At 61.9% G+C, this 15,535-nt stretch overlaps 4 protein-coding genes across 5 annotated transcripts; 2 read left to right on the top strand and 2 right to left on the bottom strand.

Annotated features, from left to right (window-relative positions):
• Window positions 1-52: 52 nt before the first annotated feature.
• TMEM234 (transmembrane protein 234) lies at window positions 53-2,799 on the bottom strand. The gene is made up of 5 exons (XM_082329813.1): window positions 2,710-2,799; window positions 1,930-2,081; window positions 1,427-1,493; window positions 1,147-1,239; window positions 53-420 (listed from the first exon to the last, which is right to left on the bottom strand). The coding sequence occupies exons 1-5, from the start codon at window positions 2,717-2,719 to the stop codon at window positions 359-361; spliced, it is 384 nt and encodes a 127-aa protein (XP_082185939.1). The 5' UTR covers window positions 2,720-2,799; the 3' UTR covers window positions 53-358.
• Window positions 2,718-7,042, top strand: EIF3I (eukaryotic translation initiation factor 3 subunit I; the record flags this gene model as incomplete). Its single annotated transcript, XM_082329811.1, has 11 exons — window positions 2,718-2,852; window positions 3,032-3,124; window positions 3,234-3,321; window positions 3,915-3,980; window positions 4,344-4,493; window positions 4,597-4,724; window positions 5,007-5,117; window positions 5,522-5,611; window positions 5,963-6,036; window positions 6,239-6,331; window positions 6,666-7,042. The coding sequence occupies 11 exons, from the start codon at window positions 2,718-2,720 to the stop codon at window positions 6,745-6,747; spliced, it is 1,110 nt and encodes a 369-aa protein (XP_082185937.1). The 3' UTR covers window positions 6,748-7,042.
• A 9-nt stretch (window positions 7,043-7,051) lies between these two features.
• Window positions 7,052-12,683, bottom strand: LOC309598829 (myotubularin-related protein 9-like). 2 transcript variants are annotated; one of them, XM_082329799.1, is made up of 12 exons: window positions 12,250-12,683; window positions 11,387-11,664; window positions 11,111-11,170; window positions 10,698-10,806; window positions 10,238-10,363; window positions 9,936-10,109; window positions 9,576-9,793; window positions 9,283-9,444; window positions 9,009-9,150; window positions 8,691-8,911; window positions 8,361-8,512; window positions 7,053-8,227 (listed from the first exon to the last, which is right to left on the bottom strand). In XM_082329799.1, the coding sequence occupies exons 2-12, from the start codon at window positions 11,581-11,583 to the stop codon at window positions 8,064-8,066; spliced, it is 1,725 nt and encodes a 574-aa protein (XP_082185925.1). In that variant the 5' UTR covers window positions 11,584-11,664; window positions 12,250-12,683; the 3' UTR covers window positions 7,053-8,063. The 2 variants fall into 2 exon arrangements, with proteins under 2 accessions (XP_082185926.1, XP_082185925.1); XM_082329800.1 differs by lacking the exon at window positions 11,111-11,170 and having other exon boundaries at window positions 7,052-8,227.
• Window positions 12,684-13,481: 798 nt separating this feature from the next.
• On the top strand, window positions 13,482-14,910 carry FAM167B (family with sequence similarity 167 member B). Its single transcript, XM_082329873.1, has 2 exons — window positions 13,482-13,923; window positions 14,522-14,910. Exons 1-2 carry the CDS (start codon window positions 13,633-13,635, stop codon window positions 14,783-14,785), a joined length of 555 nt encoding a protein of 184 aa, XP_082185999.1. The 5' UTR covers window positions 13,482-13,632; the 3' UTR covers window positions 14,786-14,910.
• Window positions 14,911-15,535: the final 625 nt, after the last annotated feature.

The following is a 15,535-nucleotide window of genomic DNA, read 5'->3' as shown; positions in this document are numbered from 1 at the left end:
TCACAAAAGGGAGAGTTGCTAAATAGATTCATTCTACAGAAAAACCACTTGGTCCCAGAAGTTCCCGTTGTGTGATTTATTAACCGTTTATTATCCCTCCAGTGCTGAAGAAGACAATTCAATCATCATTGCCTTGAAACACCCACAGGCAAAAAATTCCTTAATTCAAGGCATTAAACAGGATGTCCTTGCAACGTGCCTTGGTCCACCCTGGTGCTCAGTCCATGTTTTCATGTTTTTTGACATCCGTCTGTCAAAATACAGCTTCCTAGGTCTGCTGCTGAGCCAGAAGTCCCCCTTCAGCCACGGGGGTTACCTTGGAACAGCTCCTCGTCCTCTGCTTCTCGCCGCGTCTCGTTCACGAACCAGCTACACAGAGCGTGACTCCGAGGACAGTGAGCAGCATTCCCGCCACAGACCCTATAGAAATGAACAATAATGCGTTGGGAACTTAGAGAATTCAACAGGAGTCAGTCAGACCTTGTCATGGCTTAAACACGCGATGCTCAGATGTCACGGTAAATAGGATAGCGTAAACGTCTGGATAGACAGGACCTGGAGCAGGCCAGTTCTCAAGGGGTCTGGATGTTGGGACCGCCCGGGTACATTGGGCAAAGCATGTTTCTAAGAAAACGGTGCTGATGCTGTACGGCTGGCTGGCGAGAACCAGCCTTAAATAACCAAAAAACACTTTAGCGTATCCCTACAGCTATTGCGCCGGGTCCTGGTGTTTTTAAGCTTTCACGTTTCCTGCCATTTTCTGACTTTCTGAGCAGGGAAATGTTATTGTAGGACGTAAGGGAAGGAAAGAAGGATGGGTGTTGGCATTTGGGGGCTTATGGGGCATTCCTTTTCCATGGTGGGCATATTATTTAGTGCTTCTCTTACAGTTAAATATCTAGTTAGGTAAAGGCTCAGGCCTGTAAACTGTTAGCTTAAATAGCCAGTTCTATCTTCAAATTTACCAGCCCTGCCCGCTTACAAGTCCGTTTCACTTCCTTTTCAGCTTCTGTAGCAAGAGCTACTACTTAACTTAACTAGTGTGGGTATTTGCTGCTTTTCAGGAGACCAGAGGGTGGCCCACGCTATTAGGTCAGCAAATAGATGCAGGAGACAACGTGAGGCAATGTTTTAAGTGTAACTTACTTTTACCACCGATGTCCTCTCCCAGAATCCTCCCAGTCACCAGCGTGACTATCAAAGCCAGGGAGTTACAGAGCGGTACGGCCAGGGACAGATCTGAAATTGAAGTTTTAACACCAGTGGTTTAAAATGGATAATCTTGTACAAATCATAAGACGCTAGTTTTATTGGTGATTAATACGAGACAGCTGCTTGATGTTTAGCTGAGTCACCGGAGTAATCGGTAGCATGGATCCTCCCAAAATCCCAATCAACCCACTCCACGAAAGCAATGAGGACTAACCTGCGGATGCCAAGGTGAGGTAGAAGAGGAGAGATCCACCTTGATTGAGCAGAAACGGCACCACGTACTGCAGGAAGAGCACAAGCCTGTCAGCTGCTGCTTGCAAACCCACCGTGCACCCCCCCAGCGAGCAGGCAGCGAAGGAGCCCAGACCCGCTCGCCCTGTGCCGTGTTTGGCAGCGGAAACGTGGCACGCTGGCGATTCCGTTGCCAGTCACAAGCTGCTCAGCCTCTCAGTTCCCCAATCTGCAGAAGGCAGACCGTGCTTATTTCGTACAAAAGATGAGGGTTAACGACCTGCTGCCTAATAAAGCGGTCTCAATTCTGCAGGGGAAGAGCCGTGCTATAGGCAATCGAATATACTGAGGATAAAGAATTCTGATGATAGATGGAATATTGAACAGTTTAAGTATCGAGTCCAGAAGTACACAGGTAGGAACGATCCCAAAGGCAGTTTGACGCCCAGCTACCTCCCCGGCCCGGGAGCCCGGATGGGGTCGCACCTTGTAGTTGAGGCCCAGGAATCGGATCTCGGCCAGCAGCTGCTGCAGGCGGCCCCGGCACCGCACCTCCTCCAGCCCCGCCGCGCCCGTCCGCAGGAACGGCCCGGTGCTGCCCCACAGCACGGCCACCAGCACCAGCGCCGCTGCCTCTCCTGCGGCACAGCCTCGGCTCAGCGGCCTGATGGCCCCAGGGGAACGGCGGCCCAGTTTGCCATCGCTGCCGCCCTCAGAGGGTCCGCACCAGGTCAGCCCGTCCTCATCTCCCCGCAAAGGGCCTGGCCTGGCCTGGCCCGCTGCCGTCCCCCATCAGGGACAGCCTTCACCAGCCCGGCTCGCTGCTGTCTCCCATCATGAAGGACCCCGCTCTGGGCCTGCTGTTGCATCTCCCCCAGGGAAAATCCCTGCAGGAAGCCCAGCCTGCGGCCACATCCCCCTCAGGGAAGGCCCCTCACAGGGCCCAGCCTGCGGCCACGCTCCCGGGAGGAAAGCACCAGAGCCAGCCGAGCCCGTGGCCACGTTCCCCCTCACAGGGAAAGCCCCGCTGCAGGCCCAGCCTGTGGCCATGTCCTCCCTTCGGGGGAGGCCTCACAGCAGGCCACATCCCCCCTCAGAGAAGGCCCCACAGGGGGCCAGGCCACGGCCCTGCTCCCCCCGCAGGGAAAGCCCCCCCCCGGGGCCCAGCCTGCCGCCACATCCCCTGAGGGAAGCCCCCTCAAAGGTCCAGCCGGTGGCTATTTCCCTTCCCAAGGGGAAAACCCCGGTTCCCCGCTCAGGACCGACCCTTCCCCATGCCGGGAGCGGCCTCCCCTCAGTCCCGGAAGCTCACCCACGGGCGCCATAGCAACGGTGACGTATTTCCGTCCCGCTCATCCTCTAACCCGGAAGCGATCGCTTCGTTCTCTCGCCTCAGCGCCGCCGCCATGGTGAGAGCGGGACCGGGCTGCGGGGAGCGACCGGTTGTCGGGCGGTGCAGGGACCCCAGGCCGGGGCTCCCGGGCCGCGGGGAGGGTGGGGGGCGGCCGCCCCCCACCCTCCCCGCGGCCCGGGAGCCCCGGCCGCGCCTTGCCTGAGGCATTAAATGGCGTCTCCCCCCCCCTCGCAGAAGCCGATCCTGCTGCAGGGCCATGAGCGCTCCATCACGCAGATCAAGTACAACCGGGAGGGAGACCTGCTTTTCACCGTGGCCAAGGATCCCGTGAGTGCGGCGTTCGCCTCACCTCCTGGGTGAAAACCACCCCCCACCGCGATAACCGAGCGGCTGTTCATCAATCCCATTAATTAATCTGGTTGTTTTTTTCTCCCAGATTGTCAACGTTTGGTACTCGGTGAATGGAGAGAGGCTCGGCACCTACAACGGCCACACAGGAGCTGTCTGGTGCGTGGATGCAGACTGTATCCTTTGATGGCAGACACCAGTTTGTCTGTCCCATATATTTTCTTTATAGTGATTCATTTGAGCTGATTCCTCCCAACTGCTGCACTGTTTCCTCTTGAAGAGGAGCATGAGGGTGATACAGTGCGTTTAACTCTTCTGCTGTCTTTCCCTGACTCCATCTTTTGGGTATTTTCCTTCCCGGGCTGTTGTTTGGAATAACGCGTGCAGCGTGCCCCGTCTGCTCTCGTTGGTGCGTCGTTGCTTTTGCTCTGGTGGCCCTGGGAGCTCAGGGGAGGTGTCTGAGTTACACAAAGGCTTCCCTCTGCAATGTGGGCAGCAGGTAGCAGAGACAAAAATGTGCAAAGGTTGCGTTAATGCAAGAGCTGGAACCTTTTTCTTTACTATTTCAAGAGGAAAGTTGCGGGGTTTGTAATGGGAGCACTTGGACTCCGGGTCTGTCTGTACTGAAGTATTGCTGGTCCTGGAATGGAACTTGTTCAGTCTCTGTGTGATACGGCTTTTTGATCTTGTGTATAAATATTCTCTGGGAATTTAGATAGTAGCTTGTTGGGGGTGAGAACGCGCTGATATTCCCTAACTGGTGACCTAGGGGACACACGACATGTGCTCACCGGCTCTGCGGATAACAGCTGTCGGCTCTGGGACTGTGAAACAGGTAAGACTCCTCTCTTCCCACGCAGCCACGTTTGAGTCGCAGCTCTGTCCTGCCGTGAAGCCTGCTGGGCTTGGAGGACGTGGTGGCAGTGTAACACGTGCTTCTGAAAGAAGCCTGAATCCTAACTCAGACCGCTGCAGGGAAGGGTTTGCGTACGTGCCTAGCTTCTAGTGAACATTCAGTCAATTTACTCGCCCAAGTAGTCAAAACGCGCGGTTAGCGCTCGCAGGTCACTGAACCTGCTCGTCAGCTCCGCCCGACGCTCTCATCCTCGCTCTGACCCTGCCGTTCAGCGGCTCGTTTTCATTAACCTGGCAGCGAAGGACCCGGTGAAGTGACTGACGGTTTCTGCTCCGTGTTCAGGAAAGCAGCTCGCTCTGGTGAAGACCAGCTCAGCGGTGAGGACGTGTGGCTTCGACTTTGGAGGAAACATCATCATGTTTTCCACGGACAAGCAGATGGGATATCAGTGTTTTGTGAGCTTCTTTGACCTCCGGGACCCCAGCCAGATCGGTAAGGAATCCAGGCCAGTGCCTGCACCAGGGAATAAGGGGAAGCGTTGATCACTGGAGCCGGTGCCACTGTGTCTGTCTGTCTGTCTCCTTCCTTCCTGCAGAGAACAACGAGCCTTACATGAAAATCCCCTGCAGTGATTCTAAAATCACTAGTGCTGTGTGGGGCCCTCTGGGAGAATTCATCATCGCAGGACACGAGAGCGGAGAGCTGAACCAGTTCAGTGCCAAGGTCAGTCTGATAAGGAACAGCAGCTCCCTGGGGCAGCGGTGCCTGGGAGAGGATATCGCAGCGTTCCTGTTGTGGTCACGGGACAGAATATGGCCTTTTTGGCTCAAACCAGCAGCCCCGTGGAGGGATGGCTGAAGTATGCAGCTCCCTTGAGGCAGGGGGATGGACCAGCCTCTGCCCCGCCGCTGGCAGCGACATCTCCTAAATTATTTTTAATGGAGAAGTCGCGTCTATGCTCGCTTCGCTTGCTGGCACGCTGAAACCGCCTTCTTTACCCTTCAGTCAGGGGAGCAGCTTTCAAACATCAAGGAGCACACCAAGCAAATCAACGATATTCAGACCTCCAGGGACATGACCATGTTCATCACTGCCTCCAAGGACAACACAGCCAAGGTGAGGCCTCCCGGCGGAAACGCAGCGGGCTGTTGGTATTTGCTTGCAGGACCTCTGCTCGGAGCCGTGGCTGTCGCAGAGGTTTGTGGCTGCGGAGTTTGTGTGAGTGTAAAGTCAAAGCTTAGTGGGAAAGGGGAGGCACCACCACGTTAAATTTAGAGCCAGGCATTGGAACCAACATTGCCAAAATTAAGGCTGCAGTTTGCTACCTCTGGAAGGTGACAGAGGCGAGAGTTACCTTAGGCCGGTATTTTGGGATTCTGGGGAAATGTTTTTGGGATTTGGGTGCCCGTGAGTGGCCGCAGAGCCAACATCTGCCCAGGTGAGGCCTAGCAGCCAGATTTGTGTGACTGAATCGGGCTGCGAGCCCTCTCGCAGAATAACTCTCTCCCTTTTCCTCCTAGCTATTTGACTGCACAACACTCGAGCATTTGAAGACGTTCCGGACGGAGCGACCGGTGAACTCTGCCGCACTCTCCCCCATTTTTGATCACGTAAGAATGCGCTCGCTCATTTTAACGCTCTGACTGTGACTCCTGCGTTGTCCCAGGTAGCTGGAAGGCAGAGCGTTGCCAGTCCAGCTAAAAAATGTGACTGTAGGATGGGTCTGGGGAACTTTACTGTGGTCTGGTGCAGGGAACAAGGCTTTGTGTCCTCTCATCTTCAAACGAGTGCGTTTGGGAGGTGGGAATTTCTCTGGGGCTGGAGTCAGGCGGGCTCATGAGTTTGTGGGATCTGCTGGGTTCGTAGGAGGCTTCCCCAAGGCTTGGCTCCCTCCTCTCCTGGCCGCCGCTGAGCGTGCGAAGTAAGCGGCGCTGAGGCGTTGTGCCTTCTCTCCTTTGCAGGTCGTGCTTGGTGGTGGGCAAGAGGCCATGGATGTGACCACGACCTCCACCAGGATTGGCAAATTTGAGGCGAGGTTGGTCCTCTTCCTCTGGCAGGGTCGAGTCCTCACCTGGAGGACCCCTGCCAGCCCTGGGGTGCTTGTCCCAGAGCATCTTGCTCCTGGCAGTGTTGGAGGAGTCATCAAACGTGCAGAGCTTTTTTGAGGAAAGCCTGATTGTGTCCCTAACCAGGCTCCCGGCTTCTTGTGAGCATTTAAATCTTCTTCCTTCTCCCAGGTTCTTCCACTTGGCTTTTGAGGAAGAGTTTGGCAGAGTGAAGGGTCACTTCGGTCCGATAAATAGTGTTGCTTTTCACCCCGACGGGAAGAGGTGAGGATCTCTGTGGGTCTTGCAGCGCGCCCCGGTTAAGCCTAGCCCACCTGCTGCTTAGGCTGGGCTCGCAGGAGCTCTGCAGTGGGAATGGAGCCAGCACCTTCCTTAATTCTCCTGTTCCAGCCCTGCTGCCTCCCCGCAGGCCGTCCGGGGGCTTCACTTAGGCCCTCTTGCACATTTTGGCCACGTCGCTGATATTGTTTCTGTCCCGCGACTCCTTTATTAGTTTTTAGCGGGGGCTGTGAGAACAGACTCCAATACGGGTGTAAACCTAAACGCTGCGAGCTCCTGACAACATCGGTGACTTTATCTTGTTTTTCCTCCCGCACAGTTACAGCAGCGGGGGTGAGGACGGCTACGTTCGCATCCATTACTTCGATCCCCAGTACTTTGAGTTTGAGTTTGAAGCTTAAAGGAGGAATCCCTCTCCTCTTCCAATCCGTCGGCTCCTGCGCAGAACTGTTGTAAGGCCTGAAGTTAGTCCGCTCCGCAGGAGGCAGCGGGAAGCAGTTAGCGGCGATCTCGGGGGCTGTGTGAAGGTGGGCAACTGGAAACCCGGGACTGGCTTTCACAGGAGGCAGCGAAGGCGAGGGGGGGAGCGGGGCTGGCTGCCTGCCTGCCCCTGGGGTTGCTAGCTTCCTGCCCTGCTGGGCATATTTATACATCAGGGGAGAAAAAAAATCATCAGGAAATAAATAGAAATCTTTTATAAACACAAGGAAAAGCACCTCTGTGGTCTTTTGGATTTTTTTTTTTTTTTTTCGGTCTGGAACAAAATTAACGCAAGCGCTTTGCTTTCCCGGCTCTGTTGGCAGTGCCTTGCTCCCCACCCATGGGCAGAGAGCAGCGCCGTTACCCTGGGGCCTCCGTCCGCCCCAGGTTAACTCTTTCCCGGGGAGGATCCGCAGCTGCGGTTCAGGTCCGGCCCCGAAGTGTCAGCAGGCTGGAAGCGCAGCAGCCAGTCATTGTTTTCCAGATGACACGCACGCGCCCGGTTCTGGTGCTTTGTTTATTTGCTGGACTGACCCTGGGCCAACTTTCCTCATGGAACAGTTATTTCCTGCGCTAGTAGGCTCGTGTTGCAAATCCTCATCCTTGCAGCCCTCTTGCCCTGTGTCTGTCTGTCTGGAGGGGTGGTTTGTATCTCTTTCCTTCCTCAAAACTGGGTTCAAGGGCAGATTTCCCGGCCTGGCTCCCAGCTCGGAGCGATTGACGCAACACCTAAACTGCTGCACTTTAGGGTTAGGGTGCCAGCGTGCCCTTTGTGGAGAGGGTGTTGGGTTTAGCGTGTTCTGCCGCTTGGTTTTGGCTGTGCCGCCCGTGCCTGGCAGCCGGGCAGGGGCTGCGAGCCAGGCACGCCGCGGCGGGAGCTGCCGGAGGCCGATGGCGCCGGGCACATCGACCTCCCGCTCCGCCGGCAATCCAGGTACGAGCGCTGCCGAAATCCTGCTGGGGAAGAGAGCGGGAAGGAGCCCTGCTTGCGAGGGAGCGGGGCTGCTCCTGCCCCCGCGTAAGAGCGGAAAAGCAGGCGTGGGCTGCGGGAGAGAGCACTTTACTGACACAAGCTCAGTCTGCGCAGCCCCGAGGCTGCGAGGGGGAGGCTGTCCCCCCTCCCAGGGCTGTCCTCCGGCCTCCGCGGGGCCAGCGTCCCGCACAGCCCTTCCCGGGGAAAGCTGCGGCGTCACCTGGGCCCGGCAGCCCGCGGGGACCGAATCGCCGGCGCTGCCGTTCATCTTTCGTTCTCCGTCCGGGCAGCGGGGTCGGAGAGGGACCGGCTCAGCCTGTTCTCCGCGCTCTCCTTGACGGGGGAGTCGTTGCCCTGGACTAACCGCTGGATCTCTGCCCAGGCCTCGTCCAGGTACTGGGATGAACGGATCCATCGGAAGAATAAACCTAGGAGAGAAGGGGCTGCGTGTTATTTCAGCCATGCCGTAGCCCTGTCGAGGGGGAAAAGCAGAGCAGCTTTCCCTCACCCAGCCCAGCTCGGAGCTGAAGATGGGTTTGGAGAGCGCTGGACCCAGCTTACCCTGCCAGAGCTGGATGCTCTGGGGCTCGACGGAGGGCCAGATGACCAGGGCGTTGGGCGAGTAGAGAGGGTTTAGGTACTTCTTCTTCTCCCCAGGCTGGTTCAGCCAGGCCCAGAGGGAGTGGGTGCTCTGCTTCACTTTACAGAGGCACCTACGGGAGAATCGAGACGCGTTGCAGTCCCTGCCGGGGGTCGTGGGGCCAGGTGTCACCCAAGCCGTGACCGGGAGGGCTTCGCTCTGCCCTACCCGGCAGCGTGAAGGCAGGGTCTGCCCCAAGGGCACGGTGGTGACCGTGGCATTGCGGCGTCCCCACCTCCCGCCCCACTCGCCTCTCCTTCTCGTTGTTGCAGAGGAAGGTGCCGTAAGCGGAGGCGTAGGCGTTGTCGAAGAGGGTGAGGAGAAGGTGCTCGCCGAACTCCAGGGAGAAGGGGAACTGGCGGCTCAGCTGCCACACGCAGTCGAGGAAGAGGAGGAAAAGCGGCGCCTCCTGCTTCAGCCGGGCGTGGGAGTAGGCAGAGCGGGCGCAGCGGAGGTGGAAGGGGTGGCCGGCCTGCGGGACCCCCCGAGGGGGAACGACAGGGGTGAGGGGGAGCTGGGGGCACCCAGCTGGGCTCAGGTGCTCAGCCCCCCGGGACCGCCGGTCTCACCTCGATCCACTCCCGCTCCAGCAGCCCCTGGAAGCCCACCAGCGTGCGGCAGGACGGGTCCAGGATCACCTGGGCCAGCGCCGTCACCAGCAGCGTCGTGTCCGTCCCCTCCGCCCCGTGCACCAGCACGCTGGCCTCCTCCCTGCGGGCAAGCGCGGGCAGTTGGGGCGATGCCGGCTGTGCCGGCGAGCCCGGGATGACGCCCGAGGTTTGTGCCACGCCGAGAGCGTTGCGAGGGGGAAAAGAGGGACTGCGGGGCGGCAGCCCCCCTTACCTGTCCATGCACTGTGCGGCCAGGCAGGCCGTGCTCAGCGCCGCCTTGACGTGGCTCAGCCAGCGGCAGCTCTCCAGCCGGCTCAGCCACCGGTCCATGTTGATCGAGGTGTCGTTGCAGGCTTCTACCAGCTTAATGAAGCTCTCCTGCAGCGGGCGGCCTCTGGGAGGGGAGGAAAGTGGCGTCAGGGGCTTGGCAAGTCTTTTTTTGGGGGGCTGGAGTCCCTGTGCCATCGGCAGGGCAGTGTGATCACCCGCGTCATGAGAGCGCCAGGCCTCAGCACAGCCCCTCACCTCTCCAGGGGCCGGTGCAGCCTCCTCCACTGTGGGTAGGAGGACTTGGGCTCTGTGCCCCCCCCCGTCATCCGAGCCTGCTTTGCTGCCTGGGCCGACCGCGTGTCGATGATAAAGCCCCGTTCCCCCTCGTCCAGCACCGTCCCCAGCAGCATCTCGTCCTCACGACAGCGCTTTCGGTTGGGGCCCGTCAGCGGCTGGCTGCTGCGGAGCATCGCCTGCGGGGTGAGGAATGGCGGGCAGCGAGAGCCGGGGGGCACCGGGGGAACCCCACGGGGTGGGGGGCTTCGAGCCGCCTTCACCCGAGGGCTGGCGGTGGCAGGAGAGAGGATGAGGGGGAGGACGGGGAGACGGACTCACAGTGCTGTTCTTGGGGTGGTAATAGCTGAGGACGGGGAATCGCCCGCCCTGCCGGAAACGGGCAGCCTTCCGCAAGGCGTCATCGTCCACCGCCGCCGGCACGATGACGGCGGGAGGGTACGTGGGGCAGGTGGTGAAATCCCGGTTCACGTCGCTCAGCCGCCACTGGCTCGTCTGGGGAAGACACGGGGCGGGGGGCTGCCTCGGGTGCCTCCCTGGCTGCGTGAGCCCCAGCGGGCAGCCCGGCACGGGTGGCGGGAGTCGCTTCCCAGGCCAGCCGGGTCTCTCCCCTCCAGGCTCACCTGCCTGGAGATCTGTTGGAAGTACTGCTCAAGGGGGAAATGGTGCCATCCTTCCTCGAGCTTCAGGCTCTGGGGTCTGTAGAAGAACGGGTACATCATCATCACGGAGTCCACCGAGGAGAGGGCCTGGAGTGGGAGCAAAGGTGGAGCTGGTCACGGGTGGGGAGGACGGAGATGGCTGGGAATGTCCCCACCCCGTCCCCAGGGCGGCCTCTGCAAACCACCATCCCCGTTCCCCGCTCCTGGCCACGTCTCAGCTGCAAACAAGGGCTGGGCAGGCAGGCGCTGGCACCACCAGCCCCGCGGGCACCCTGTGCCAACCAACGCAGGCCGGGAGCTGACTGTTTACCCACGTTAATGACAGACCAAGAGCAAACACTGCGGACAGCCGCTTTCTCCTGCCGACCCTTTGCAGCCCGGCGCGGCTCAGGCCAGGCTCTCCGGCCACCCGGGAGCTCACCTCGATGGAGCTGGCGACGTTGAGACACTCCTCCATGCCCGGGATCTCCAGCTGCAGCACCTTCAGGTCTTTGCACCGAAGCGTGATGGTGCCGGAGGAGCTGGCGAGCCTGGGGGAGGCAGGAGGAGGGTCAGGGCTGGCTGTAGGTCCGTGCACACAGACAGACAGACATGCGACACTGCTGAGCTGCCCTCTCCCCCTGGGAGAGCTGAGCAGGACAAAGCGGGAAGGCTGTGCCGGTGCAGGTGCCGAATTGCTGGCTCTCATCTGGCACCGGTGGCACGCCTGTCTGAAGCCAGGATTTCCACCATCTCCCTGCCCTGCCCGGGGCCCGGCGGGCGCCGTGGTGGTTAGCACAAAGCCGGGCGCTGCCGGGTGGGTTAGCAGAGCCGAGAGAGTGTTAAAAGCCAAACCTGGTGTCTCGCGGGGAGCCGTTAGTCCCGGGGGGCTGGTACCAGCCTAAATTCTGCACTCTGAGGCACGGAGGAGAAGAGGAGGTCAATGCCCGGTGCTGCGAGCATCCCCGGCGTGGGCCGTGGGGAGGAGGAGGGACGAGGCCCGGCGGCAGCGCCCTGGGGTGGCCGTGCTCTGCCGCGGGCGCCGGGAGAGCAGCGGGGAATCTCCTCCAGCTCAGGCAGGGGTGACACCGCTAGAAGGGAGCGCGGGGCCGGCCACGGGGAGAGACCCACCTCTTCTCCACGGCATCCACGTTGCGGATGAGCAGCCAGAGCTCCACGGTGCCGGGCTGGGCGTCCCCCCCGGGGCAGGAGGAGAGGAGCAGGTGGTGGCTGGTGATGCACAGGGTGCCCTTCACCGCCGGCAGCCCCGCACACGACAGCAGCACGCTCTCCACCGTTGCCGTCTTGATCAGCTCGGAGAACTCCATGGCTGTGCCGGCGGCTGCCGAGCCCCAGCGTAGCCTGCGTCTGCCGGGCACGGCGACTGGCTGCCGGCGGCTGCCACGGGGCTGGAGGGAGAAAGGGGAAATCCTGCAGCAGCACGGCCCAGCCTGGAAACCCCCTCTTCCCCCTGTGTCACGAGGGGCCCTATAGCCTCACCCCCCTCTTCGTGTTTACATTATCACCTATAGCATATGGAGCTTCCTCGCTGCAAAATGCAGAGCAGCGTGACTTATTTCCTCCCCCGGCAATGCTGTCATTGCAGATGGGGAAACTGAGGCACGGGGCTGAGCTGGCTCCAGGCTCCCTGGCAGGGCCCAGACCCCGAACCGGGTACCCCGTGCCCGGTGCCGGCTGCGCTGCGGCGGGGGGAACGTGGATTTTCGGTGGCCGCCTTGCAGGGAGCAGCTCTGGGTCCTTCCCTGCCTGCGGTGGGGCCTGTCGCGCTGGGGCTGCGTACACTGCTGCCAGACCCCCGGCACCAGCCTGACCCCGGCTCCCACGGGCTCTGCCTGCACCCACGGGCTCTGCCTGCACCCACGGCCACCCCCAGGCCCGGGGATGGAGCAGAAGCTGCTGCCAAGTGCCCTGGGTGAGGAGGAGGAGGGTGAGTGGCTGGCAGCACTGCCTGCCCCGGCCACCCCTGTGCTTACCTGCTCGGGCTCGGCGGCAGGCGGGGACCTCAGGGTGCAAGCGGGGATCTCGGGGTGCAAGCGGGGGACTGTGGGGTGCAAGCAGGGGACCTCAGAGTGCAAACACGGATCTTGGGGTGCAAGCAAGGCACCTTGGGGTGCATGCGAGGATTGTGGGGTGCACGCAAGGATCTCAGGGTGCAAGCAGGGAGACTGTGGGGTGCAAACAGGGATCTCGGGGTGCAAGCAGGGGACCTTGGGGTGCACGCAAGGATCGTGGGCTGCATGCAAAGATCGCGGGGTGCAAGCAGGGGATCTTGGGGTGCAAGCAAGGATCTCGGGGTGCAAGCGGGAGACTGTGGGGTGCAAGCAGGGACCTCGGGGTGCAAGCAGGGACCTCGGGGTGCGGGCAGGGAGGCGGGCGATGCCCCGCACAGCCCGGCCGTGCCGGCGGCTCGGCGCAGGGCTCCGCGCCCGGCGGATGTCGGGTTTAAGGTGGCCCGGCCCCGGGGCGGCTCCGCCGGGCCCTGCCGCCGGGAGGGGTCTGGGGGCTCCCGGGGGAGGGGGGGGGGCACCGCCGGGGGTGCGAGAGCCGAGGGGACCCGCAGGGACCCGCGGGGGGGGACACGGGGGCTGGCAGCGCAGCACGGCCGCTGCACGCAGGGTCTTTGGGGACGACGCCGGGGGGGGCCGGGGGGGCCGGGGGGGGCCGTCCCCGGGGCAGGCGGTGCCCGTGGGGCGCAGGCGAGACCCGTAACCCACGGCCGCTGCTCCCGGAGCCGCCCCGGGGCAGCGCTTGCACCGCCGGGGGCGGGCAGCGGCCGCATCCTGACCCGGTTCCACCTTAAGGGCCCGGCCGGGATGCGGGTCCCCAGCTGCCCCCCGGCTCCTCGCCCCGGCCCCCCCGCACCCCCACCCCACCCCCCCGGTTTCTTTTTCCTTCCTTGGGCTTTTTTTGGGCTCCCCCCGGCCCCGGCCGGGTGCGGGAGGGCGGCGGCTGCCGGGGATAAATCATCCCGGCGGGTCCCGGTGGAGGCTTCCTCCGGGGGACGGGGAGCCGCCTCCCAGCTGGAGGCAAACATGCTAAAAAAGAAAAGAAAAGGGAAAAAAAAAACCCAAACCGCCACCGAACAAAACCAAAAAACCCTTCCTTTGCACTCTTCTGGATAAGGAAAGTTCCTGCCCGTTAGAATTGTCCTCGGCGTCCCCAACCTTTATTGTTCTGGGTGTGAATAAATAGCCGGGACGTGGGTGCAGTGCGGGGAGCTGGTGTCTGTCTGTCTGTCTGTCTGTCTGTGGTCAGAGCACTCCTTGCCTTGTGGGTGCAGTGGCTCCGTTTGCAAGGGGGCTTTGAGGCAGGGAGAGGTCACCCGAGGGTTTCGGGGGGCTCCGGCGGGTGCCACCATGCCCTTCGGCCACCTGAAGTTCAAGGAGCTGGGCGAAGAGGAGCCCAGCTGGGAGGAGGAGAGCCTGGACAGCGTGAAGGCGCTGACGGCCAAGCTGAAGCTGCAGACACGGAGACCTTCCTACCTGGAGTGGGAAGCCCGGGTGCGTGGGCAGCCCTGGCGTAGCCGGACCCCCGGGGTGGCGCGGGGGGCAGAGCAGGGCCCTGGGCACCCTGAGGATGAGGGGGATGGCGGCGTCTGCGGCTTCACCACCATGGAATCGGCTCTGGAGTGGCTCAGGACGGAGCTGGTGAGTAGCTGCCGGTGGGATGGGGGGCACAAGGGGTGGGCAAGGGCTGAGCCCCAAAGCAGGGACGGGGCCACGGGGCTCCTCCGTGCAGAGGGAGCGCTTGCAGCCCAACCCCACGCAGCAGCGACAGCCTGTGCCGGGGCCAGGGCGCTCCAGCCGCAGCGCAGTGCTTTGCTCCTTCGCCCAGCACGGGCGGTGTACGTGGATTTTTGCAAGGCGCGTGTGGCTCTGCGGTGCCGCAGCTCTGCCCGTGTGCCCTGCACGGCACCGGGGGTCACGGCTCTGTCAGGGTCTGCACTTGTCACCCCCTCCTGCCTGCTCTGCTGGTGGCATGGTGGACTTCGTTGGTGTGGCACAGCCGCAGCGGCTTTCGTGGGGTGGCACAGGCAGCAACAGTGATGTGGGTACAAACCTGCGGGCGCCTCGGCTGACCGCAGGCTGTGACCCTGGCACAGACGCCGTGCCAACGCCAGGACTGCGTGCGTGGGCTCTGTGCTGATCCCAGGGCCATGTGTGCCCTGGCCAAGCCCCAGCCCTGCTGCCCCAGCATCCCGGCGGCCGGTCCCGCTCCAGCCCTGACGCCCGTCTCCCCATGCAGCGGGAGATGCAGGCTGCGGACCAGCGCCTGGCGCAGCAGCTGATGCGCCTGCGGGCGCAGCTGCACCGGCTGAAGGTGGAGCAGGCCTGCCACCAGCACAAGGAGATGCTGGATGATGCTACCTTCGGCCTCGAGGGCTGCGAGGAAGACTCGGACCTGCTCTGCAACATCCCGCCCAAGGCCGCCTTCCTGCTCTCCATGCCGCTCAAGCACATTGGCGTCACCCGCATGAACATCAACTCCCGACGGTTCTCCCTCTGCTGAGTGCGGCGGGATCGCACAGACTGCTCGGCTCCGAGCCCGGACGGGAGCCTTGCGGGCACCCATGGGTGCATCCAGAGCTGGTGGGGCTCGCGGATCCCTCCCAAAGTGCCTCGGGGGCTGCGGAGTTGCTGCCAGGGCTGAGCTCCCTCGGGGCAGGCCATGGGGCAATGCCGTGCCACGGTGGCATGGGAAATGCCACCGTCCCCATCGGGCACTGGGTGTTTTGGGGCACCCAGTGCCCTGTCCCTAAGGATGGTGGGGTCAACCACAGTGGAAAATGCTTTGAGGAGGAATAAAAGGAGGTGAAGGTGAGAGCTGATGTTTTTTCCTTTTGTTGCATGTACCCGGTCACCTGCCAGCGCCTCCAGATGTGGCTCCCGGCCCTTCGCTGTGGGGGACATGGGAGTGGCGGGAGGGACCACGCTGCCATCACCCCTTCCCCGGCCGCTCCCGGGGGCTCTGGCTCACGGGGAGGGTGGCTTCTCACCGGTTTCTGCTGCAGGACGGTGCTGTACTGGGGAGACGGCATCTCTGCTTCGGGGATGTCTCCCCGGGTGCCCCTGGCAGCGGGTGGGTGCTCAGGCTGCGCCGTTGCAGGAAATGCTCGTCACCGAACCGGCTGCGAATGGAGGGGTTGTTTGTGAGGCTTGAGGCCAGGAGGTGCCGGGGGCCGTGCTCAGGGTTCGGCAGCCCCCGCGCCGCCGTCCTGCCCCAGCTTCTGACCCCCTGCAACGCTGCGCCGGGAGCAGG

This window comes from Platalea leucorodia (genome assembly GCF_965183815.1).
Source record: "Platalea leucorodia genome assembly, chromosome: 18".
Lineage (NCBI taxonomy): Eukaryota > Metazoa > Chordata > Aves > Pelecaniformes > Threskiornithidae > Platalea > Platalea leucorodia.
The sequence above is the reverse complement of the archived record's forward strand: the minus strand, read 5'-3'. Positions and strand labels throughout refer to the sequence as shown.